The sequence below is a fragment of the Eucalyptus grandis genome, chromosome 5, assembly GCF_016545825.1.
Source record: "Eucalyptus grandis isolate ANBG69807.140 chromosome 5, ASM1654582v1, whole genome shotgun sequence".
NCBI classification, from domain to species: Eukaryota; Viridiplantae; Streptophyta; class Magnoliopsida; order Myrtales; family Myrtaceae; genus Eucalyptus; species Eucalyptus grandis.
Genome location: NC_052616.1, coordinates 2,069,623 through 2,096,073, shown reverse-complemented (window position 1 = coordinate 2,096,073; position 26,451 = coordinate 2,069,623). Strand labels below are relative to the sequence as shown.

The following is a 26,451-nucleotide window of genomic DNA, read 5'->3' as shown; positions in this document are numbered from 1 at the left end:
CCCCTAGGAAAGAGCCGAAAGCCTTAATTGCCCAGTTGTCATGTCTTTTCATACACCTATTTGTCCCATTATAACAATAATTTCATGGACATGGAACCAAAATTAGGCTTTAGTGTAGAGCAACGTACAACGAGACTAATATACAATGAGACTAATACACAACATTGGGAAATCAAGTGATGTGGAAAAATATTATTGAGTATGGAAATGCAACTCGTTTCTTAAAGTTTCTTAAAATTCTCACTTTTTGCCCATCACATTACTTTATGGAGATTTATGAACTTATCTATGTATTGTAAGGTTCACTTTTGCATGACAAGTACATTTAACATGAGGGGTAAATATAGTAAAGTCCTTTCTTTTACAGTACAAATTATAATACGTATTTACATCTTTTAAAAATAGTGTTTATAGTAATGGGCAGTAATATTAACTCTAAAAAAATGGGAAACATATAAATGAAAAAATTGAGGGAAGATATCTTGAAATGTGGGAAAATAAATTAAATCCTGAAATTACATTTTTTTGGCAGTATCTACAGTAATTAACAGTGAGCTTGCATCTATTTAGGCCCCAAACTCTTTGGAATTGGCAAAGAGTGCTCTCGAAGTACTTGTGCACATACGCAATAGTGATTTTTTTTTTCATTTTGAGTGCACTTATTATACATAACACGAAAGAGAAGGTGCACTAAAAATTTCAAACTTTAGTCATTAAGGCTTCTAACAAGTTCCTCTCAAAATGCTTATTAACAAAAACATTCACATAATAGTCCTAGAATTTTATAAAAAATCAACTCTGTCCGTGTGTTAACACACAAGAAATAGGGTTGTTATCTATATAATCATCTCTCACTGATTAAAATAGCCACGGAGTGAAAATAAGATATGCTATATATAATGGCAAATAAAAAATATCCAATGCTTTTTATCTCCCGAAAATAAAAAGGACATAAACAATTGCATAAGCTGCTGAATATCTTTTAAAGTATACGTCGAAAGGAAGAAAAAACCCTTTGTCTTTCTTCTTCTTTTTTTCAGTCCGAAAACCTTAAATAGTCAAGTAGCTAATATCTATAGGATTTGACCAAAAAAAAAGTATAATCTACGTATTCTTTTTGCAGAGACATAAGTTGCAAAAAGACAAAAAAAGACAAAGAAAAGGAAAAAGAAAAGAAAAGGAAAATTAGAGGAAACCCTATTCTAACGACGCAGTATAAGGCGAAATTCTCGCGGGGGGCAAGGGGGATCATTCTTTATTTAGCTCGGGGAATATTTTGACGGAACAAAGAGCATAAATCGAAATAATTCTTTATTCGAGAAAAAACCAAAAAAAATAAAAAATAAAAAAAGGGAGGGGGCGGATTTTGTTTTTATTTTCTTGCACTTTTCCCGTCCACACGTGTCGACGGACGTCGACGCGTCGACGACTGTGGAGGGGGCTCTGGCGCGGTTGCGTAAGGGGTACGGCCAATGACACGCGGGGCACGTGTCGCCTGCCAATCGGGTGGCGCCGCGTGGAGGAGGAAAAAATCATTTAGCAATCCATTGCTCCATGATTGACCCTTCGCTGACAGGGCTGTCACCTTAGCAGCAGTAGCTCTCTGCTCTCTCTCTCTAGCTCTGTCTTTTCATGTGCGTGGGGAGGATGAGAGCGAAAGCGACCACTCCTCCTCTCTCTCTCTCTCTCCTCTGTCTTTGTCTGAACGGCATTCAAGGAGGCCTATTCGGCGATTTTTTTTTTTTTTTTTACTTTCTTTCTTTTGCTTGGTTTAATGAAATAAAATTCCCTGTTTGGTCATGACAGATCCGACAATACGTATTATCCCCATCCAGGATTTCCATAAGCATCCATCCCATTTTATAGAAGGCTTAATATCAAGAAAAATTCTAAATCAATATACATATGAGTAATTTCTATTAAATTGAATTAAATACCTCAAAAAATCATAAGCCAATATATTTGTGATAAAACGGAAGGTAAAACCTTAAATTAATATGCCCTTCAATTATCACAGGTTACCCAATTTAGCAATTTGATAGTAGAATTTGGTAAAAACTAACGAATTGTAAAATTATCAATTTCTAGTTGTCAAAAAATTAAGTTTAGATAAATTTATTATAGATATAACAATGTAAGAGCTTTTTTTTTTTTTTTTTATATTAACATTTTACTAAATTAAAAGATCGTCAACACCATTGGCCGGCTCATGTTGCGGAGTTTGCAAGGCTAGGACTTTGCTTATCTGAAGCGCAGCTGCCTTGGTACGTAGGGAAAAGGCCGCAGAAGAATTCGTTATGAAATAGGGGGTCAAGAACTCGAAAACGCAAAGGCCGGACGCTGGGGGTTTACTTTTGCTACGAGGAGGAGACTTGTGCGATTTCTTCTGGGATCAAAGTTTGATTTCGGATGTGTGTTTCACGAGATGGAGTCGCATCCTTACGAGGGGCCTGATATTCCCACAGAGTCCTACTTTTATCTTTCCATCCGGCACAACCCCCCGTCTGAATCATTCATTCATAATTACTCCCTTTTCGAAAATGCGTTGACGTGACCCTTCTCTCTCTCTCCCTCTCTCTCTCTCTAACGCTTTCATGGACCCCCCACGACCATCCATGAATCCACTGTCCACGTTCCATTACATCGTCACGCAGAAGAGAGAGAGAGAGAGAGATCCGAGAACATGAAAATGATCTCACGTATGTTTGAAACAGAACCCATGAATGCTTATCTTATTCCTGGCACATGGTCGACCGGAACAAGAGGAACGGCTCTCTCGTTAAATGATATTTCAGAAGGTCGAGCATCTTTGGAGATTACATGGGCAAGGCGGTTTTCGCTTTAGGAATTTGTGACGACCGTATCGTTATCGAATACTGACATGTTCACGACATACCGAGCCTTTTTATGAGGGTCTGCAGAAGTTATGTTCTCTTGCACCGGCGATGGTCCAAACGAAGATTTAGTAGGGTTAGAGTCTGAGGTGACCCGCGCATGGTTGCCAATTTCTGCCATACGGAGGCCAGTTGCACTAGAGTGGTCCTGCCAAATGCCGATATGATCTCCCAAATTGGCTGTACATCTACGTCGAGTTGGCTTGTGGCCAGCCCATGGATATAGAGTGGGCCCAATTTTTCTATCTTCTGAAAAACCAAAATCTAGAATACAAATAAAATATTTGGATTGCCCCGGTCCATTTCATATCGAGCGTCACCGTCAATGGCATTACCGATTTTCCGGACTTTATGGCTATGAATGAAGTCAAAGATGAGTTACCCACGTCAAAACCACAAGATTCATAAAGGATTTTATTGCACGTTCTAAAGTTAAAGCCTCTCATGATTATAATAACCCTAATATGCAAGTTGAAATGTCTTTGTCGCGCCTGTGTGAAAAGCTCGGATTAATTTAGACGGCACCGATGCACGGACCTCCGAACAACAAAGTTGTTCGCACGAATTGTCCATGGATGCTATTGGTGATCATACTACGATCGTTTTCACAGAAACGGAAAGGAGATTTACTTCCAACCCGCAAAGTTAAACCTGAAAACGAGATTAGCGGAAACTAATCATCTTAATCAGAAGCGGCTTATGAAATAATTATGTCTTTGATGTGGGGTTGTGAAGTGCGAGCGAGTAACCCCACTGCTCGTTCGGGCTTGCGGATTCGGCCCGCGAAGAGGATGGATGTGGACGTATAAATATGGACTTTGACCGGCCTTTTTATTCGGCCCAGGCCCATGAGTGTTTCGAGCCCATTGAGCGGAAAAAGAGAAACCAGCTTGCCTTATCCACTTCTCCGATTTCGCTTCCTGGCATCGAGCTCGACGGAGAGAGAAAATGGCTACGGCCACTCCTGCTTCTTGCTTCTTCAGCCGAGGGACCTTCAAGCCGTCTTCCTCCTCTCGCCGCTCTTCTCTGCCCGTCCGTCAGCTCGCGTCGCGCAATGCGGTGGCGTTCAGGACGCGGAGTCGCGTCTCGTGCGGCGGCGGCAGCCTCTCCTCGGTCACTCCGATCAGCTACGAGGTGAGCCCTGAGTTTTTTGGAATTTTTCGGGAGCTGATCGGCCTTGTGGAACTTGTAGTTTGATTTTGATGCTGAAGCGGATTGAGTTGTGGTGTTGGTCTATTGCCGGAATTGTTGCTGTCGTCATTTCTTTTTCCGGTTTCCTGATCAGTCGAAAAGGGAAGAGGGGGGAAAAGAAAATGCTTCTGTGTCGGAGGAAAATGTGGCCTCGTGTTAAAGGTCAGATTTTGCATATGTCTTGTGTCAAAAGGTTAGATTTTGCATATGTCTGAACATGGGTAGTAGCTCAGGGCGGTGCAAGCTTTTGTCATCGAATTGATTACTTTGAAACGGAGCAGATGCAGCACAAGGAATTACATAGTTTCCTCTCGACCCGGAGCTTCAAAATGCGAATTTTTATAGTTGGCGTTCATTATCTTAAGGGAGGTATGGTATAAAGTCTCTGTTTCAGGTCATTTTGCTTAGGATGATCTTCACCTGATGAATCCCTGTTTGTAAGCATAGAGATGGGAACGAGCTTTTGCAATGTAACTGAATTCTCTAAATTCCACTTGACCTGTGGTATCGGAGTACTGTTATTTCCATAATCGCATGAGATGAGGCATTTCCTGAAAACTGACCTGTGAAGTGGATGCAGTTCTCAGATGGTTCTTCTGATATGGAATTGCGACTCCAGCTCGGCGGCATCGACATTTCAGGTCCCAGAGATATTCATGTGGATGCGAACAACACCTCCTTAACGATCCAACTCAAGCATTCTGGTTCCCTTATGACGCTGATGGAAACACATTCTCTCTTTGATAGGATAAAGTCGGCCGAAACAATATGGTTGGTTGTCCTTTGTGTGTATGTATTTGATAATAAATAGCCTAGATCTTCCGGGCAGTTAAGTGGGGATTATTGTTTTGGACAGGTATTTAGATGACGATCAGCTTGTCATTAATTTGAAGAAGCAGGATCCCGAATTGAAATGGCCTGATATTGTGGAGTCTTGGGAGTCACTGACTGCAGGGTCAATGCAACTACTTAGAGGAACGTCCATTTATATTGTCGGGGACTCGACGGAGATTAACCAGAAAGTGGCAAAAGAACTTGCAGTTGGTCTTGGGTATTATTACATTGTTTCATCCTTTCTTGGTTTTGGAAAATTATTCGCCAAGTTTCCACCATTCTGATTTCCCCATTACAACCAAACCTCGAACCAAAAGTAAGAGAGAAATCCCACAGGATCCCAATGAAGACTGAAATGAGAAAGATTAAAACAACACATTCACATGTTAAGAGCTTTGGAATCAATTATTCACTGATGAGCTTTAGGATCAATCACTACTGGTGCCCTTTCAATGTCATGATATTTCGTTTGTTTTTACACTGATTTGCTGCTTGCTGAAGCTCAAATATGTCATCTGCAGGTACACGCCTCTTGAGACCAAGGAGTTGCTTGAAACATTTGCTAAGCAAACAATTGATTCATGTGAGTAGACTTCTGCTTTAAACAGAGGCTACTATTAATATTTGTAGTAACTTAATAGCTTTCATCATCGACATAGTAAATTTCCAAGCGGATTGAGTAATGGGCACAGGACTACAGAAAAACCCAAAGTTAAAACTTCTAGATTCATCTCTCATTACTACGGGTGATTGCTAAGAAAGTATTATGGTTGCTAAACATAATACACTCAAGCAACATATGGGCACTTTACTGGTTAACATAATCTGATGACGACTTAAAGCAGCAATTGATGAGGTTGAGTTCAGCATCTTGCCAATCCACACTAAAGATGGCATTTGGAACGTTATTTGCATCTATGTACATATCCCAAAATAAAATTAGAAGAAACTGCAAAGGAAAATAGATAAGAAAATCCTCAAATGCAGAAAAACATGTTTACATAGATACATCCTGTAGCAACTTCCGCTTTGCAATCTTGAGTTGACTTGTAGTGCCCATCTTGCAGTGCATTAATGAGTCTAATCATCTCCAGGGGTGCTTGCTGAAGGACATGATGCCATTGCTGAAGCAGAGGGTGTCTTATTAGAAAGCCTCAGTAGGTATATGCATTATGTGATGCAGTTGTTTGAAATTCTTGCCTTACAAATGACTCATTCTTTTCTCTGTTTGATTGTTTTGCAAAGTCATGTCCGGGCTGTTGTTGCAACTTTAGGAGGGCAGCAGGGTGCTGCTCGAAGAGCTGATAAATGGCAGCACCTTTATGCGGGATTTACTGTATGGTTGTCTACAACTGACGCAACAGGTAGTCTAGCAATGCTTGCCTCCTCCATGCATTTTGCCCTTCTGTCAGTTCTCCTGATGATCATTGAGTGGTAGAGACAGATTGATAATCAAAATTAGTAGCTTGTAAGGACTTTCAGTTCTGCTGAAAATCACTTGGTTGACCATCTGATATGATATCTATCCTAACTGAAGTTCAAAGTGGAAGGAGATTGCAATTGTAAATTTTCCAAACAGTTCATACGATGTAATGCAAAATCACTTCTATGCTGCTGGAAGTTTGACTGAATCTGAAATGGGGTTAAAGCCTAGATGATGGGCACCTTCCCATTTAGTTGCAGTATTGTAGACCCTTCTGATGATTTTATTTGAAGCAAGTTCTGATTATTTGTGCAGATGAAGACTCAGCTAAGAAAGAGGCCAGAAGACACGTTGAAGATGGGAGTCTAGGTTATGCAAATGCAGATGTTGTTGTCAAGCTCCAAGGTTGGGATGCCGATTACTCCAAAACCGTGGCTCAAGCATCTCTGAGTGCGCTCAAACGATTAGTTTTATCAGATAGGAAGCTCCCAGGTAAAAAGTTCGTCAAAGTACACATGACCCATGTACTGTAAATTGAGTTGCTTTAAAATAGGGAACCTATCCTAATGCCAGAGGAAGCTGATGCTGAAGCAGACCTTGGAGGGGTTGAGCCACAGAGATCAGATTAAAATGCTACCTCGATGCATTTTAACGAAATTATGAAACAAGCACGACTATAAGACTCCCAAACAATTATGGCTAGTGCTGGTTTATACTTGATGCTGTGATGAAAACAACCCCGGACTTTATTCTTAATGCTGTAAAATGCTCTAATTGAACTGTAAATCCTATCGGTTCTGTCTATTTGTTCTGATTGAACTGTAAATCCTATGGGTTCTGTGTCTTTCTTGCAGATAAGAAGAGCCTGTACATAAGGTTGGGATGCCGCGGGGATTGGCCGAACATCAAGCCCCCAGGGTGGGATCCGTCAACTGCTGATGATTCTATAACGTCTCCAGATACATTGTGAGAAAATTCAAGTTGCCAGCACGAAAGCAAGGGCAAACAGAGATGTCATCATCCGGTTCTTCTTGACTTAGTGAAATCTAAATAGTCAATTCATTTTACTGAGGCTCCTTTCTCTCTTTCCCCACTTTTGTTTTTGTTCCTTCTTTCTTGTTAGCGATAATCATGAACAGGTCAATGGGTCCATTCCATCTATGCTTACAAACTAAGTTATGAGTGAATATATACATGAATATATATAGGTGTTTTGTCTAGTCAATGGGTCCATCCCAGTCACCATCTCCAGACTCCTGCGATGGTTGTTCAGCCAAATCACCGGGACCGTGTAGAACTGGCAATAGAATTTTTTGACTGGCCAGCTTCCACGTTTCATATCAACAATATAAAACTTCTATGTAAACATAGTAGCATTAAGCACGAGAATAGAGTACAAAGCATGCCACATAAATACACGGACGGTAAAGGCGATACCTAAAGACACCCTGCTAAACCAAAAGAGAGAGATTAGACCACACTGGCAACAACTCAAGTCTCTCCTTTACTTGGTAGTTAGCGACTACTTCTTATGCAGGTCGCGAAAGTAGCCAGCAGGGTCCTTGGCGAACTCGTCCCGGAAGATGCGCGTGTCCCTCCCCGGAGCTTTCATGGTCTTCCTTCCGCTGGACCCGGATGAGTTGCCCATCAGACTCGCCACGCCAGCACCCACGGCACAGATCACCAAACCGGCGATCACTCTCGCGGCCATGGTAGCACCACTTCCCTCTCCATATTTGCTCTCGCTCCCGCCCATGTTGATTCTGATTAATGTCAATATGCCTTCGGATATGACAAGCTATGAGATCTCTGTAGTTGTCAGAAGTGTAGCGATCTGTGCCTTGATGCTTACAGGGAGAGGCTTTCTGGGTGAATTTATAGCGGCTTTGGAGTTTGGACTTAGATTTACTTAATCGTGAAGGCTCTCCTTCCCGAAAGACAGACGACATTTACTTTTAGTAAAGTCATTACTTAACTAACTTATTAACATGCAAAATTAAAAAAAACCCTAAACCAATTATAATTTTTCTAATTCAATCAAAACTTTCTTCTTCTTCTTTTTTTTTGCCAATTCAATCCGAAAGATTTTGTAATAATGTCAATTCAGTCCATCTAACCAATTTGGCTAGCCGATGCTAACATTGACAATTTTTTAATAATATTTTATTTTATTATTTTATTATTTTTTTTTTTTTCTTTTCATTTTTTCTCTTTTTTTTTTTTCCTTCTCCCTCCTTCCTCCTTCCTTTGGCTGGTGGCACACTAGAGGCAAGGCAAATGCGAGGTGAGCCACGTCGGTCCGCCCCCATCGGCCAATGGCGAGGCTTGCCCCCACTAGCCACTAGGGAGAGCGAGCCTTGCCTAACAACAACGGGGCCACCCTCACCATGGGTGAGCGAGGCTTAGTCTCACCCAACCATGGCAAGGCTAGTGGACCATGTCCTGCCTATGGCCAGTGAGGTTGACCCAAGCCAAAGGCCACGCGAAGTCGAGCCTTGCCCATGGATACTGAGGGCTAGCCTCGCCAGGCCAGTAGGTGGCTTGCCTCTAGTTGAGGAAGGAGAAGAAAGTGAAGAAAAAAGAAAAAGAGAAAAAAAAATTCAAATAAAATAAAAATATTACCAAAAAAATTATCCACATCGGCATCAGTCGGCCAAAAATGGTTAAATGGAAGGTTTAGGATTGAATTGGTAAAAAAAAACAAGTTTTAGGATTGAATTAAAAAAAAATAGCAATAGGTTTAGAAATTGTTTTGATAATTAGTAGAAAGAGATGTTGAATACAACATGAAGAAATTGTAGCGACACAAACTCCAGTCTTGCTAACCCTCCCTGCCAAATTCAAGCACATAGACCACGAGACCTGATCAATGGTCGCTCAAATTTGGTTGAGGGAAGATTATCAAAAAGTCATAAATTTGTTATGTTGATACTAATTCAATTTTAAATCTTTTAATTTGACTAGTTTATTGTCAATATACTAATTTTGATTAGAAATCATTGACGTTGATGTTAGTCATCCTACGTGAAATGGTCGATGCTGATGTGGACAATAATTTTTTTGTTTTTTGACAAAATTTTAGCCTAAAATCATCAAATGTCGATGTCAGCTATCTTACATAGCATGACTGGCGACATTGGCCCTTGTCTATGGCTAATCATCAGCCATCACTAAAGCTTGCCCTAGAGATCAAGGAGGAAAGAGGGAAAAAGAAAGAAAGAAAAGAAAAAAGAAATTATAAATACAAAATACAAAAAAATAAAAATTGCAAAAATTATCCATGTCAATGCTGGTCGTGACATATTAGACAAACGACATCCACATTAGTGATTTTTGACCAAATTGTCATAAGACTACATTGACAGGTTTAAAACTAAATTTGCATCTATACAATAGGTTTCAGATTTTCTAATAATTTTTCCTTTGGTTGAGTTAGGACTGATTTTGATTAGTACATGCTTAAATTATAATAATAAAGAAACGTGAACAAAACGTTGAAATGTAATAGGCGGAGAAGAAGCGGTTAGGGTGAAAAAGATTGTTTGAAGGGAAGTGAGTAAGTTTTTCTTATAGTGAAATTGGTAAAAAAGAAAAGGTGAGCCCTGAGTTTTTCGAATTGTTCGGGAGTGATCGGCCTTGTGGAACTTGTAGTTTGATCTCGATGCTGAAGCGGATTGAGTTGTGGTGCTGGTCTTTGCCGGAATTGCTGCTGTCGTCATTTTTTTTTTCCGGTTTACTGATCAGTCGAAAAGGGAAGGGGGAAAAGAAAATGCTCCTACGTCGAAGGAAAACGTAGCCTTAAAGGTCGGATTTTGCATATGTCTTGAATTTTAGATTTTGCTTATGTCTGAAATTAAAGCAAGTTAAGATTTCAAACGGAGCAGATGCAGCTTAGGATGATCAACCCCGAGCATCAAAATGCGAAATTTCGTAGTTGTTCATCGTCTTGGATCCCTTTTTTGGGGCATTTTTTGATGATCTTGACTTGATGAATCCCCGTTTGTAAATATAGAGATGGGAACGAGCTTTTGCGGTGTCACTGAATTCTCTAAATTCCACTTGACCTGCGGTATCGGAGTACTGATATTTATGTAATCGCATGAGATGAGGCATTTCCTGAAAACTGACCGGTGAAGCGGATGCAGTTCTCAGATGGTTCTTCCGATATGGAATGGCGACTCCAGCTCAGAGGCATGGACATTTCAGGTCCCAGAGATATTCACGTGGATGCAAACGACACCTCCTTAACGATCCAACTCAAGCATTCTGGTTCCCTTATGACGCTGATGGAAACAGATTCTCTCTTTGATAGGATAAAGTCGGCCGAAACGATATGGTTGGTTGCCCTTTGTGCGTATGTATTTGATAATAAATAGCCTAGATGTTCCGGGCAGTTAAGTGAGGATTCTTGTTGTGGACGGGAATTTAGATGACGATCAGCTTGTCATTAATTTGAAGAAGCAGGATCCCGAATTGAAATGGCCCGATATTGTGGAGTCTTGGGAGTCATCGACTGCAGGGTCGACGCAGCTACTTAGAGGAACATCCATTTATATTGTCGGGGACTCGACGGAGATTAACCACAAAGTGGCAAAAGAACTTGCAGTTGGTCTTGGGTATTATTACATTGTATTATTACATTGTTTCATCCTTTCTTGGGTTCTGGAAAATTATTCACCAAGTTTCCACCATTCTGATTTCACCATTACCACCAAATCCAACCAAAAGAAAGAAAGAAATCCCACAAGATCCTAATGAAGACTGAAATGAGAAAGATTAAAACAACATGTTCACGTGTTAAGAGCTTTGGAATCAATTATTCACTTACGAGCTTTAATATCAATCAATACTGATGCCTTTTCAATGTCATGATATTTCGTTTGTTTTTACACTGATGTGCTGCTTGCTGAAGCTCAAATGTGTCATCTGCAGGTACACGCCTCTCGAGACCAAGGAGTTGCTTGAAACATTTGCTAAGCAAACAATTGATTCATGTGAGTAGACTTCTGCTTTAAACAGAGGCTACTGAGTGCGTTGGATCCGGGGCCATAAATCTGGTCCTGCACCACACATTTGATTAAAGGGCGCATCTATGGTCCCATGCCAAAGAATATCGAACAGTATCTCCTGATAGTCATTCTACTGATATGTGTAGTAACTTAATAGCTTTCATTATCGATGTAGTAAATTGCCAAGCGGATTGAGCAATGGGCACAGGACAACAGAAAAACCCATAGTAAAAACTTCTAGATTCATCTCTCATTACTACAGGTCATTGCTAAGAAAGTACTATGGTTGCTAAACATAATACACTCAAGCAACATATGATCAATTTACTTATTAACATAATCTGATGACTATTTAAAGCAGCAATTGATGAGGTTGAGTTCAGCATGCCGCCGATCCATGCTGAAGATGGCATTCGAACGTTATTTGCATTTATGTACATATCCCGAAATAAAATTAGAAGAAACTACAAAGGAAAATAGATAAGAAAATCCTCAAATGGGAAAAAACATGTATACGTAGATACATCCTGTAGCAACTTCCGCTTTGGCAATCTTGAGTTGACTTGTAGTGCCCATCTTGCAGTGCATTAATGAGTCTAATCATCTCCAGGGGTGCTTGCTGAAGGATATGATGCCATTGCTGAAGCACGGGATGTCCTATTAGAAAGCCTCGGTAGGTAGACGCATTATGTGATGCAGTAGTTTGAAATTTTTGCCTTCACGAACGACTCATCCTTTTCTCTCTTTGATTTGTTTTGCAAAGTCACGTCCGGGCTGTTGTCGCAACTTTAGGAGGGCAGCAGGGTGCTGCCCGAAGAGCTGATAAATGGCAGCACCTTTATGCGGGATTTACTGTATGGTTGTCTACAACTGAAGCAACAGGTAGTCTAGTGATGCGTGCCTCCTCCATGCATTTTGCCCTTCTGTCAGTTCTCCTGATGATCTTTGAGTGGTAGAGACAGATTGATAATCAAAATTAGTAGCATGTAAGGACTTTTAATGCTGCGGAAAATTACTTGGTTTACCATCTGATATGATATCTATCCTTACTGAAGTTCAAAGTGGAAGGAGATTGTGGATTGTGAATTTTCCAAACAGTTCATACGATGTAATGCAAAATTACTTCTATGCTGCTGGAGGTTTGACTGAATCTGAATGGGGTTAAAGCCTAGATGATGGGCACCCCCCCAATTTAGTTGCAGTATTATAGACCCTTCTGATGATTTTATTTGAAGCAAATTCTGATTGTTTGTGCAGATGAAGACTCAGCTAAGCAAGAGGCCAGAAGACACGTTGAAGATGGGAGTCTAGGTTATGCAAATGCAGATGTTGTTGTCAAGCTCCAAGGTTGGGATGCCGATTACTCCAAAACCGTGGCTCAAGCATCTCTGAGTGCGCTCAAACGATTAGTTTTATCAGATAGGAAGCTCCCAGGTAAAAAGTTCGTCAAAGTACACATGACCCATGTACTGTAAATTGAGTTGCTTTAAAATAGGGGAACCTATCCTAATGCCAGAGGAAGCTGATGCTGAAGCAGACCTTGGAGGGGTTGAGCCACAGAGATCAGATTAAAATGCTACCTCGATGCATTTTAACGAAATTATGAAACAAGCACGACTATAAGACTCCCAAACAATTATGGCTAGTGCTGGTTTATACTTGATGCTGTGATGATAACAACCCCGGACTTTATTCTTAATGCTGTAAAATGCTCTAATTGAACTGTAAATCCTATCGGTTCTGTCTATTTGTTCTGATTGAACTGTAAATCCTATGGGTTCTGTGTCTTTCTTGCAGATAGGAAGAGCCTGTACATAAGGTTGGGCTGCCGCGGGGATTGGCCGAACATCAAGCCCCCAGGGTGGGATCCGTCAACTGCTGATGATTCTATAACGTCTCCGGATACATTGTGAGAAAATTCAAGTTGCCAGCACGAAAGCAAGGGCAAACAGAGATTGTCATCATCCGGTTCTTCTTGACTTAGTGAAGTCTAAATAGTCAATTCATTTAACTGAGGCTCCTTTCTCTCTTTCCCCACTTTTGTTTTTGTTCCTTCTTTCTTGTTAGCGATAATCATGAACAGGTCAATGGGTCCATTCCATCTATGCTTACAAACTAAGCTATGAGTGAATATATACATGAATATATATATAGGTGTTTTGTCTAGTCAATGGGTCCATCCCAGTCACCATCTCCAGACTCCTGCGATGGTTGTTCAGCCAAATCACCAGGACCGTGTAGAACTGGCAATAGAATTTTTTGACTGGCCAGCTTTCACGTTTCACATCAACAATATAAAACTTTTATGTAAACATAGTAGCATTAAGCACGAGAATAGAGTACAAAAGATACCACATAAATACACGGACGGTAAAGGCGATGCCTAAAGACACCCTGCTAAACCAAAAGAGAGAGATTATTAGACCACATTAGCAACAACTCAAGTTTCTCCTTTTACTTGGTAGTTAGCGACTACTTCTTCCGCAGGTCGCGAAAGTAGCCAGAAGGGTTCTTGGCGAACTCGTCCCGGAAGATGCGCGTGTCCCTCCCCGGAGCTTTCATGGTCTTCCTTCCGCTGGACCCGGATGAGTTGCCCGTCAGACTCGCCACGCCAGCACCCACGGCACAGATCACCAGACCGGCGATCGCTCTCGCGGCCATGGTAGCACCACTTCGCTCTCCATCTTTGCTCTCGCTCCCGCCCATGTTGATTCTGATTAATGTCAATATGCCTTCGGATATGACAAGCTATGAGATCTCTGTAGTTGTCAGAAGTGTAGTGATCTGTGCCTTGATGCTTACAGTGAGAGGCTTTCTGGGTGAATTTATAGCGGCTTTGGAGTTTGGACTTAGATTTACTTAATCGTGAAGGCTCTGCTTTCTGAAAGACAGACGACATTTACTTTTAGTAAAGTCATTACTTAACTAACTTATTAACTCGTCCAAAAAAAAAAAAAAAAAAACTAACTTATTAACATTAAAAAAATCCTAAATCAATTATAATTTTTCTAATTCAATCAAAACTTTCTTTGTTTTTTGCCAATTTAGTCCAATAGATTTTGTAATTATGTCATTTCAGTTCGTCCAACCAATTTGGCTAGCCAACGCTAACGTTGACAATTTTTTAGTAATATTTTATTATTTTTTCTTTCTTTTTTTTTGCTTTTCATTTTCTCTCTCTCTTTTTCCTCCTTCTCCCTCCTTCCTCCTTCCTTTGGCTGGTGGGGCCCCAAAGGCGAGTGCCAACGAGGTGAGCCTCGCCGGCTAGCCCCCGCCAGCCAATGGCGAGGCTCGCCCCCACTAGCCACTAGGGAGAGCGAGCCTTGCCTAACGACAACAGGGCCACCCTCACCATGGGTGAGCGAGGCTTAGTCTCACCCACCACGGTAAGGGTAGTGGGCAATGTCCTGCCTATGACTAGTGAGGCTGGCCTAGGCCAAGGGCCATGTGAGGTCGGGCCTCGCCCATGGCTGCTGAGGGCTAACCTCGCTAGGCCAATAGGCGGCTTGCCTCTAGTTGAGGAAGGAGAAGAAAGTGAAGAAAAAATAAAATGAGAGAAAAAATTCAAATAAAATAAAATATTTCAAAAAAAAATTATCCACGTCAACGTCAGCCGGCCAAAAATGATTAGATAGAAGGTTTAGGATTTAATTGGAAAAAAAAAAAAACAAGGTTTAGTACTGAACTAAAAAAAATTGCAATAGGTTTAAAATTGTTTTGAAAAAGATGTTGGATAGAACATGAAGAAATTGTAGCAACACAATGTTGTCACGAACTCCCATCTTGCTAACTCTCCCAGCCAAATTCAAGCACATAGACCACAAGACCCAATCAATAGTAGCTCAAATTTGGTCAGGGAAGATTATCAAAAAAGTCATAAATTTGTTATGTTGATGCCAATTCAATTTTGAATCTTTTAATTTGACTAGTTTATTGTCAATATGCTAATTTTGATTGGAAATCACTGACGTTGTCGTTAGTCATCCTATATGGAATGGTTAGTGCTAATGTGGACAATAATTTTTTTGTTTTTTTTTACAAAATTTTGGCCTAAAATCATCGAACGTTGATGTCAGCTATCTTCCATAGCATGACCAGCAACATTGGCCCTTGTCTATGGCTAATCATCAACCATCACTAAAGCTTGCCATAGCGATCGAGGAGGAAAGATGGAAAAAGAAAGAAAGAAAAGAAAAAGAAATTATAAATACAAAATACAAAAAAAAAAGAAAAATTACAAAAATTATCCATGTCAACACTGGTCGTGACATATTAGACAAACGACATCCACACTAGTGATTTTTGACCAAATTGTCATAAGACTACATTGACAGGTTTAAAACTAAATTTGCATCTATACAATAGGTTTCAGAATTTTTTAATAATTTTTCCTTTGGTTGAGTTAGGACTGATTTTGATTAGTACATGCTTAAATTATAATAATAAAGAAACGTGAACAAAACGTTGAAATGTAATAGGCGGAGAAGAAGCGGTTAGGGTGAAAAAGATTGTTTGAAGGGAAGTGAGTAAGTTTTTCTTATAGTGAAATTGGTAAAAAAAGAAAAGGTGAGCCCTGAGTTTTTCGAATTGTTCGGGAGTGATCGGCCTTGTGGAACTTGTAGTTTGATCTTGATGCTGAAGCGGATTGAGTTGTGGTGCTGGTCTTTGCCGGAATTGCTGCTGTCGTCATTTCTTTTTTCCGGTTTACTGATCAGTCGAAAAGGGAAGGGGGAAAAGAAAATGCTCCTATGTCAGAGGAAAACGTAGCCTTAAAGGTCGGATTTTGCATATGTCTTGAATTAAAGGTTAGATTTTGCTTATGTCTGAACATGGGTAGTAGCGCAGGGCGGTGCAAGCTTTTATCATCTAATTGATTACTTTCAAACGGAGCAGATGCAGCACAAGGAGCTACAGAGTTTCCTCTCAACCCCGAGCATCAAAATGCGAAATTTCGTAGTTGACGTTCATCGTCTTAAGGGGCGTATAGCATAAAGCCTCTTTTTTGGGGCATTTTGCTTAGGATGATCTTGACTTGATGAATCCCCGTTTGTAAATATAGAGATGGGAACGAGCTTTTGCGGTGTCACTGAATTCTCTAAATTCCACTTGACCTGCAGTATCGGAGTACTGATATTTATGTAATCGCATGAGATGAGGCATTTCCTGAAAACTGACCGGTGAAGCGGCTGCAGTTCTCAGATGGTTCTTCCGATATGGAATTGCAACTCGAGCTCAGAGGCATGGACATTTCAGGTCCCAGATATATTCACGTGGATGCAAACGACACCTCCTTAACGATCCAACTCAAGCATTCTGGTTCCCTTATGACGCTGATGGAAACAGATTCTCTCTTTGATAGGATAAAGTCGGCCGAAACGATATGGTTGGTTGTCCTTTGTGTGTATGCATTTGACAATAAATAGCCTAGATCTTCCGGGCAGTTAAGTGAGGATTCTTGTTGTGGACGGGAATTTAGATGACGATCAGCTTGTCATTAATTTGAAGAAGCAGGATCCCGAATTGAAATGGCCCGATATTGTGGAGTCTTGGGAGTCATCGACTGCAGGGTCGACGCAGCTACTTAGAGGAACATCCATTTATATTGCCGGGGACTCGACGGAGATTAACCACAAAGTGGCAAAAGAACTTGCAGTTGGTCTTGGGTATTATTACATTGTATTATTACATTGTTTCATCCTTTCTTGGGTTCTGGAAAATTATTCACCAAGTTTCCACCATTCTGATTTCACCATTACCACCAAACCTCCAACCAAAAGAAAGAAAGAAATCCCACAAGATCCTAATGAAGACTGAAATGAGAAAAGATTAAAACAACATGTTCACGTATTAAGACCTTTGGAATCAATTATTCACTTACGAGCTTTAACATCAATCAATACTGATGCCTTTTCAATGTCATGATATTTTGTTTGTTTTTAGACTGATTTGCTGCTTGCTGAAGCTCAAATATTTCATCTGCAGGTACACGCCTCTCGAGACCAAGGAGTTGCTTGAAACATTTGCTAAGCAAACAATTGATTCATGTGAGTAGACTTCTGCTTTAAACAGAGGCTACTGAGTGCGTTGGATCCGGGGCCATAAATCTGGTCCTGCACCACACATTTGATTAAAGGGCGCATCTATGGTCCCATGCCAAAGAATATCGAACGGTATCTCCTGATAGTCATTCTACTGATATGTGTAGTAACTTAATAGCTTTCATTATCGACGTAGTAAATTTCCAAGCGGATTGAGCAATGGGCACAGGACAACAGAAAAACCCATAGTAAAAACTTCTAGATTCATCTCTCATTACTACAGGTCATTGCTAAGAAAGTACTATGGTTGCTAAACATAATACACTCAAGCAACATATGATCAATTTACTTATTAACATAATCTGATGACTATTTAAAGCAGCAATTGATGAGGTTGAGTTCAGCATGCCGCCGATCCATGCTGAAGATGGCATTCGGAACGTTATTTGCATTTATGTACATATCCCGAAATAAAATTAGAAGAAACTACAAAGGAAAATAGATAAGAAAATCCTCAAATGGGAAAAAACATGTATACGTAGATACATCCTGTAGCAACTTCCGCTTTGGCAATCTTGAGTTGACTTGTAGTGCCCATCTTGCAGTGCATTAATGAGTCTAATCATCTCCAGGGGTACTTGCTCAAGGATATGATGCCATTGCTGAAGCACAGGATGTCCTATTAGAAAGCCTCAGTAGGTATACGCATTATGTGATGCAGTAGTTTGAAATTTTTGCCTTCACGAACGACTCATCCTTTTCTCTCTTTGATTTGTTTTGCAAAGTCACGTCCGGGCTGTTGTCGCAACTTTAGGAGGGCAGCAGGGTGCTGCCCGAAGAGCTGATAAATGGCAGCACCTTTATGCGGGATTTACTGTATGGTTGTCTACAACTGAAGCAACAGGTAGTCTAGTGATGCGTGCCTCCTCCATGCATTTTGCCCTTCTGTCAGTTCTCCTGATGATCTTTGAGTGGTAGAGACAGATTGATAATCAAAATTAGTAGCATGTAAGGACTTTTAATGCTGCTGAAAATTACTTGGTTTACCATCTGATATGATATCTATCCTTACTGAAGTTCAAAGTGGAAGGAGATTGCGATTGTGAATTTTCCAAACAGTTCATACGATGTAATGCAAAATCATTTCAATGCTGCTGGAAGTTTTACTGAACCTGAAACGGGGTTCAAGACTAAATGAGGGCCACCTCCCCATTTAGTTGCAGTATTACAGACCCTTGTGATAATTTTATTTGAAGGAAGTTCTGATTTTTGGTGCAGATGAAGACTCGGCTAAGAAAGAGGCCAGAAGACACATTGAAGATGGGAGTCTAGGTTATGCAAATGCGGATGTTGTTGTCAAGCTCGAAGGTTGGGATGCCGATTACTCCAAAACCGTGGCTCAAGCATCTCTGAGGGCACTGAAACGATTAGTTTTGTCAGATAGGAAGCTCCCAGGTAAATTTCCGTCAAACTACACGACCCATGTACTGCAAATTGAGTGGCTATGAAATAGGGGAACCTATCCTAATGCCAGAGGAAGCTGATGCTGAAACAGACCTTGGAAGCATTGAGTCACAGAGATCGGATTAAAATTCCGCCTTGATGCATTTTAACAAAATTATGAAACAAGCATGTCTATAAAGACTCCTAAACAAATAATGGCTAGTGCCGGTTTATACTCAATGCTGTAATGAAAACAACCTTGGACTTTGTTCTCAATGCAGTAAAAAGCTCTAATTGAACCGTAAATCCTATCGGTTCTGTCTCTTTCTTGCAGATAAGAAGAGCCTGCACATAAGGTTTGGGATGCCGTGGAGATTGGCCCAACATCAAGCCCCAGGATGGGATTCGTTGACTGCTGATGATTCTATAACGTCTCCAGATACATTGTGAGAAAATTCAAGTTGCCAGCACATTAGAGAACGAGGTAGATGAAGAGCAAGGGCAAACAGAGATGTCATCATCGACTTAGTGATATCTAAATAGTCAATTCATTTTACTAAAGCTGCTTTCTCTCTTTCCCCGCTTTTGCTTTTGTTCCTTCTTTTTTGTTAGCGATAATCATGAACAGGTCAATGGTCCATCCCATCTATGCTTACAAACTAAGTTATGAGTGAATATATACATAAATATATATATAGGTATCTTGTCTAGTCATTGGGTCCATCCCAGTCACCATCTCCAGACTCCTGCAATGGTTGTTCAGCCAAATCACCAGGACCGTGTAGAACTGGCCATAGAATTTTTTGACTGGCCAGCTTCCACACTTCAAATCAACAGTGAAATACTTCTATGTAAACATAGTAGCATTAAGCACGAGAATAGAGTACAAAACATACCACATAAATACACGTACCATAAAGGCGATACCTAAAGACACCATGCTAAGCCAAAAGAGAGACATTAGACCAAACTAGCAACAACTCAAGTTTCTCCCTTTACTTGGTAGTTAGCAACTACTTCCGCAGGTCGCGAAAGTAGCCAGCAGGGTCCTTGGCGAACTCGTCCTGGAATATGCGCGCATCCCTCCCGGGAGCTTTCATGGTCTTCCTTCCACTGGACTTGGATGAGTCACCCATCAGACTCACCATGCCAGCAGATCACCAAACCGGCGATCACTCCCGCGGCCATGGTAGCACCACTTCGCTCTCTATCTTTGCTCTCGCTCCCGCCCATGTTGATTCCCCATATTGATTCTGATTAATATCAATATGCCTTCGGATAGAAGCCATGAGGTCTCTCTAGGTGTCAAATTTGTAGTGCTCTAGGCCTTGATGCTTACAGTGAGAGGCTTTTTGGGTGAATTTATAGCGGCTTTGGTGGCTTTGTGAGTTTGGACTCGGCTTACTTAAGGTTCTCTCTGGAAGACGAAGACGAAGACGTTGACATTGACCCGGGAGTAATTCATAACTCAACTAACTTATTAATTAGCGGAAAGAGATTTTTGGTACAACACGAAGAAATTGTAGCAACAACACGGCGTGGACGCGAATTTTCATCATTGCTAACCTTTTGCCAATCCAAGACCCGATTTAAGAAAAGCTCAAATTTGGTAGAGGGGGAAATTACCCAAAAATAAAAATAAAAGTTATAAATTTATTGTATATATGTCGATTCAATTTTACATCTTTTAATTTGCCTAATTTAGTCCTAAATCTTTTTGCCAATCTGCCAATTTTCATCAATTGACATCAACCATCCTGCATGACATGACTGGTACTAACGTGGATGGACGTTGACATTGACCCGGGAGTAATTCATTACTCAACTAACTTAACCAGCGGAAATAGATTTTTGGTACAACACGAAGAAATTGTAGCAACAACATGGCGTGGACGCAATTTTTCATCGTTACTAACCTTTTTGCCAATCCAAGACCCACCTTAAGAGAAGCTCAAATTTGGTAGATGGGAAGATTACCCAAAAAAAAAAAAAAAAAAATTATAAATTTATTGTATGGATGCTGATTCAATTTTATATCTTTCAATTTGACTAATTTAGTCATAAATTTTTTTGCCAATCTGCCAATTTTCATCGAAATTGCTAATGTTGACGTCGACCATCATGCGTGGCATGATCGGTACTAACGTTGATGGTAGTTTTCAAATTTAAAAAAAAAAAAAAAATTGGGCTAAAATCATTGATATGAATATCAACCATCTTATGTGGCACGGCCAGCGATATTATCCCTTGCCTATGGTTGATCATCAGCCATCCCCGAAGCCTACCTCAGCAATCGATGAGGAAAAAGGGAAAAAGAAAGAAAGAAAAGAAAAAAGAAATACCCTTCTGGCAACTTCTCTGCAGCCTCAGCGTGGGACGCTATTCGATTGAGAGGCCAACTAAATTAGTGGGCTCCCTTCATCTAGAACTCTTCACTAGTTCCTAGCTACCAATTCCTGCTTTGGTTGATCACAAAAAATAGACTACCAACTCAAGTTCTACTACTCACATATGGCCGTATCCCTGCTGTGAATTGCGGTTTTTGCTCTCCTCGACCTGATTCGGTTAACCACTTATTTTTTGGTTGCCCTATTCCTGCTGCCTTAATCATGTTTTGGGCTGCTAGATTTAATTTCGCTTGGTGGAATAAATCTTGGGTGGATAATCTATTCCGGTTGATAAAGTACTTATCCGGTGCTTCTTTTCGCTCCTCTCTTGCTCGGTTCGGGTTTGCCGCTACTTGCAATATCATATGGACGGAACGGAATAACATACTTTTCCGGGGTAGACCCCCTTCCCTCCCGGCCATGAAAAGATGTCTTGAAAGAGTTTTAAAAGACAAAGCCTTATCCTTCCATCATGTTCCTCCCATTGCTCCAAATAGAAGACTACTACAAAGCTGGGCGCTCAATCCTTCCATTTTAGCGGACTAATCTTCTACTTTGGACATTCAGCTTTTGAGTAGGGGGCTTCTCCTACAACCTTTATTGTTCGAAGGTTCTTTCGAATTCCTAGATGTTGCATTGGAAGATTGGAACGAAGGACTTCGCTCCTCACTATGGCAACCATCGCTTTCTTACCTTCTTGTCCTAGAGCGGGCTTTTGGGTTTCTCTTTTGTTTTGTCATTCCCTCTCTGGGTTTCGGGGTAGGCTAACTAGTTCTCTTTGGTTGCTGGCCCTCTCTTTTCGCCGCTTGGTTTGTTTCCTTTTACCTTGGCCTCCTTCCACTCGCTTTGACTTCTGTCTTTGTGAGTGTAGGTTTTTGGGTCCAACTTCTCGCTGTATAGCTCTATATAGCTTTCTGGTTTCTAGTTAATATATTTCTTACATTTACTAAAAAAAAATTTATAAAAAAAATACAAAAAATAAATAAAAATTGCAAAAATTATCCATATCAGCACTTATCATAATATATAAGACAAACGATGTCCACATTAGTGATTTCTAGCCACATTGTCAAAAGGCATAAAACTAAATTTACATCTTACAATAGGTTTTAGAATTTTTTTAATAATTTTCCCTTTGGTAGAGTGAGGTCTAATTTTGATTAGCACTTGCTTAGATTATAATAATAGAGAATAAAGTTAAATGAAAACAAACATGAACAAAATGCAGAAGAAGCAGTTAGAGTGAAAAAAAATTGTATAAAGGGAAGTGAATAAGTATTTCTTTTAGTGAAATTGCAAAAAGAAAAAGAAAAAAGGTAAGGGGTGAGACCCACAAAAAATAATGTAGACGATTCAATGCATTAGAGGCATCAAGAGCCAGCCAAAAAAATTGCAAAATCTGTCAATGTCAATACCCGTCGTAACATGTATGATGGCTAGTATTCACATTATGGATTTCCGGTCAAATTTGACAAATTGTCCAAAGGTTAATAACTAAATTGATTGAATTAAAATTTATGACTAAATTAATAATTATACAATAGGTCTTAGACTTATTTTCCCTTTGATAAATTCATGTTTGATTTTGAGATGCTCAATAGCAATTGAAAAAACATAAGAAAAAAATAAGGGTTTATAATAAGCATTCTCCTGCTCGAGAAATTTCTCTCCAACGGTCTAAGAGTGCATTCCGAGTGGAGTCAACTTGTCGGTAACTTAATAATATGACGGCCAACAAGCATGATGACCTTCACCATGAGTAGTTTTGCTTTTATTTTTCCCTTCTTTAAAACTTTTTTTGGGTTCTCTCAATTTGATCATCAAAACCATAACCTAAAAGCCACAAACATTTTTCGAGAGCTTTCGTATCATATCTAACAATCTGACGCGCAATCAACAAATATCGAAAAATCCGACATACAAGTCCAACATTCTGACACGCGAATCCAACATGTACGAGGTCAATTTAAAAAAAAAATTGAATAAATAAGATGTCAAAATGTAAATACGTAAAAAAGCAACAGCAATAACAATAATAAAAATAAAGGAAGAAAGAATAAAAACTTAATCTTTTCTTCTTCTCTGAATTTCACTTCCTATGACTCACAATTTTTTATGTAAACTCATTCTAGGCTCTTGTTTATTATTTATTTATTTATTTGAGAATTTGGATCGAATTAATTTGATTGAAATACTTGTTGAAATTCTCTTATTTTTTCAAAAATGACGAGTCCGTTGACATGTCGTGTGTTGATATCGATGCTACTTACACCATCACAACACAGTCTTCGACATCAGTGATTATACTTGAGGCACCAACACTACCTGACATTGCCGAAGATTGGAGATTCCTAAGGACTCAAAGCAAAATCAAATTAAATCCCTTATTGAAACCTTCATTGAATGCATGAACCAAGATGAAGTTCTCTTAACCGTTTAAGTGTTCCTACAAGTAATCAATTCAAAAATTGTATAATTTCTTGAAAAAGTAATCGAATGGAAAAGTGCAGCTATAGGGTTTATTTGGTTCAATATTTTCAAAGGGCTTTCAGCCTCCAAAACCTCTTGAGCAAATGCTGAACCGTTTGATAGTCATTTTAAAATAGCTTTCAAGTGAAAGTCAGCGTTAGGAAAACTGAAAGCCTAATGACAATAGAGACTAACTTTGAGCTTTCAGTATTTAGCCAATTATTTTCTTTTTTTCCAAAACTATCCGCACTCATTCTTCAAATTTCTGATTTTGCCCACGTTATTATTTTTTAAAATACCAAAATAATGCTAAAAAAATCAAATATATATAAATGTTTAAAAAATTAAATATATTTGGTCTATTTAAAAATATATATCTTTATATATTTAATTTTTTAGCATATATATTTGATTTTTTTAATATTATTGTCAAAAAATTTATTTAAAAAGTTGCATACATTATTTTTCTTTTCAATTTTAAACAAATAAAAATTAAAAATTCCTACGAAAGGTTTGGTCTTTTTAAAAATATATTATATATATATATATATATATATATATGTATGTATTTGAATTTTTAGCATTATTTTCAATTTTATATTTAAAAAGTTGCATACATTAATTTTTTAATTTTAAACAAATAAAAATTAAAATAATACGACAAAGGATTTGGTCTTTTAAAAATATATATGTATTTGATAGTTTTTTTGTGCATTATTGTGAAAATTTATATTTAAAAAGTTGCATACATCATTTTTTTTCAATTTTAAGCAAATAAAAATTAAAAATTCCGATGAAGGGTTTGGTCCTTTTTTTTTTAATTTATATATGTGTTCGATTTTTTTTTAGTATTATTGTCAAAATTTATATTTAAAAATTGCATACATTATTTTATTCAATTTTAAACAAATAAAATTAAAAAACTAATATTAATCACCCAAAAAGCTTTTCAAATGTGTTTTTTACCAAACGATATTTCTCTCAAAATTGATTCTCAAGCATAGTTTACCAAATGACCTTTGCATTTACTTAAAATCCTTTAGGCTAAACTGTTTGGCATTTTCCCAATGAGCTTTCAAAATTCTAAACCAAACGCACCCGTAGAGAGGAGATGACGAAGAAAAGAAAAGGTAAATGAGTTGGCAATTGACTGGACGATGTGCATTTTGGACTGTAAACATTAAAAGGGGTGTTTTCAGCCCAAAAACCACTGGGAATGAAAATAGCTAATTAAGTGATGCGTCAAATTGTCATTGCTTATTGAACATAATCAATTACCAACATAAAGGCCTGCATTGGTATTCATTCTCTCCTGCTTTGATGCGGTCGAGAATTTGAATCCCTACATTACTATTGCAATTTAAGTGAGGGGCCCTAGCGGTGGATTGTTGAGCCAGCTTCCCCCCAAGTATAGTCGTCCAAATAGCTTCAGCAAGGTTTGTCGGTGCCACCGGGCACTGGAGGGCCATGTGACCCCGACTAGCGTAAGCGAAAAGAGGCTCGGACAAATCCTCGGTTATCAAAAAAAAAAAACATAATGCTAGATTGGAAAGTTGTCACTTTATAGGGTGAAAAATTTTATTCCATGGAAATACAATTGTTATCATGGACTTGGGAGAACTATGTTGGAAGTTACTTTTTCCGATAAACTGTCATCGACCACATGAAGAAGATATCAATAGAGATATGCAACAAGATCGGCCCACCTTAAAAATAGGTTTGGAAATCAATTCCCATTGAAACCAGTCCATAAACGATTTCCAAAATTCGAACCCAATTTGAATCGATCCGATTCTCAGTTCCAAGTGAATAACTACCCAGGAATCGGATTTGACTGAACATATTTGGAAACCGATTTTGTAAGCCCAAAAGTCCAAAACTCTTTCCCTTGACTTCTAATCTTAGAACTGCGTTTTTCCTCTCGCACGGCACTCCTCCTTCATCGTTCCTCTTCCTTGCTCACTTCTCTCCCTTGCCAACTCAAGGTCGCACCGTCGGCTTCCTCTCACTCTGTTTCGTCTCATCAATGAAGAAGACCTCATCCATATGCTTGTGAATTTCGTCGATTTTTCTATACTTCTCTTTCGGATTGAGGCTAGGTTCTTCTCTCTTTCCTAGAGGGTGCCTTTCCAAGCTGGATTTCTTGTCATATTGGTGGAAAGTTTGTGTTTTTTTAGGATATTTGGCCAACATGGCAGAGTCAAAGACAACGACCTTGCGCTTGGCCTAGTCAACGGACTGGACCTTGTAGGCACCGAAGGAGGTGGCAAATAAGAGGTCGGAGGCATTGTAAGAGAGCATGCAGCAGAAGCTGTGAGTCAACAGCGAAGGGGTTGGTGGGAGATTGGGATGAGGTGCAACAAAGCGAGAAGGGGAGGGAAGGGGAGGGGAGAAGCGAGAAGGTTAGGGTTTGGAGGTTGAAGACAGTGGTGGTGGTGGTGGTGGTGGGAACATAGGGAAACACTAAAGACTACATTTGAGAGAGAGAGAGAGACTGCATTTAGCACCGGGGGGTGACTGCGGAGGGAACCCGAGAAAAGAGAGACTGTGAGTCACTTTTATCCAGGAATGACCATCACTTTGTTGACCATTTTGGCACCACTAATCCACAGTCACGTAAAATTAGAAGGATTACATTGTTTTATCGCATATTAATGTAAGATTCGAAGCCGTATAAGATATCAGACAGTTGCAAAATAAGTTTCAATGAAAACAGGATTGATCCTAGAACCGGACCGGAAAAATAGGATGGTTCCAAAACAA

The 26,451-nt window shown here is 39.5% G+C and overlaps 3 protein-coding genes across 4 annotated transcripts; all 3 read left to right on the top strand.

Annotated features, from left to right (window-relative positions):
- Window positions 1-3,816: 3,816 nt before the first annotated feature.
- LOC104443508 (probable inactive shikimate kinase like 2, chloroplastic) lies at window positions 3,817-7,562 on the top strand. Of its 2 annotated transcripts, XM_039312697.1 has the most exons (9): window positions 4,053-4,247; window positions 4,279-4,454; window positions 4,666-4,856; window positions 4,942-5,136; window positions 5,441-5,502; window positions 6,014-6,080; window positions 6,165-6,283; window positions 6,658-6,834; window positions 7,197-7,562. In XM_039312697.1, exons 3-9 carry the CDS (start codon window positions 4,687-4,689, stop codon window positions 7,310-7,312), a joined length of 906 nt encoding a protein of 301 aa, XP_039168631.1. In that variant the 5' UTR covers window positions 4,053-4,247; window positions 4,279-4,454; window positions 4,666-4,686; the 3' UTR covers window positions 7,313-7,562. The 2 variants fall into 2 exon arrangements, with proteins under 2 accessions (XP_010055261.2, XP_039168631.1); XM_010056959.3 differs by lacking the exons at window positions 4,053-4,247; window positions 4,279-4,454 and adding an exon at window positions 3,817-4,028.
- Window positions 7,563-10,481: 2,919 nt separating this feature from the next.
- LOC104443509 (probable inactive shikimate kinase like 2, chloroplastic) lies at window positions 10,482-14,289 on the top strand. Its single transcript, XM_039312798.1, has 7 exons — window positions 10,482-10,692; window positions 10,742-10,958; window positions 11,275-11,336; window positions 11,962-12,028; window positions 12,115-12,233; window positions 12,609-12,785; window positions 13,149-14,289. Exons 1-7 carry the CDS (start codon window positions 10,482-10,484, stop codon window positions 13,262-13,264), a joined length of 969 nt encoding a protein of 322 aa, XP_039168732.1. The 3' UTR covers window positions 13,265-14,289.
- Window positions 14,290-16,591: 2,302 nt separating this feature from the next.
- LOC104443510 (probable inactive shikimate kinase like 2, chloroplastic) lies at window positions 16,592-19,497 on the top strand. Its single transcript, XM_039312797.1, has 7 exons — window positions 16,592-16,734; window positions 17,334-17,395; window positions 17,772-17,830; window positions 18,012-18,088; window positions 18,175-18,293; window positions 18,668-18,844; window positions 19,167-19,497. Exons 1-7 carry the CDS (start codon window positions 16,592-16,594, stop codon window positions 19,280-19,282), a joined length of 753 nt encoding a protein of 250 aa, XP_039168731.1. The 3' UTR covers window positions 19,283-19,497.
- Window positions 19,498-26,451: the final 6,954 nt, after the last annotated feature.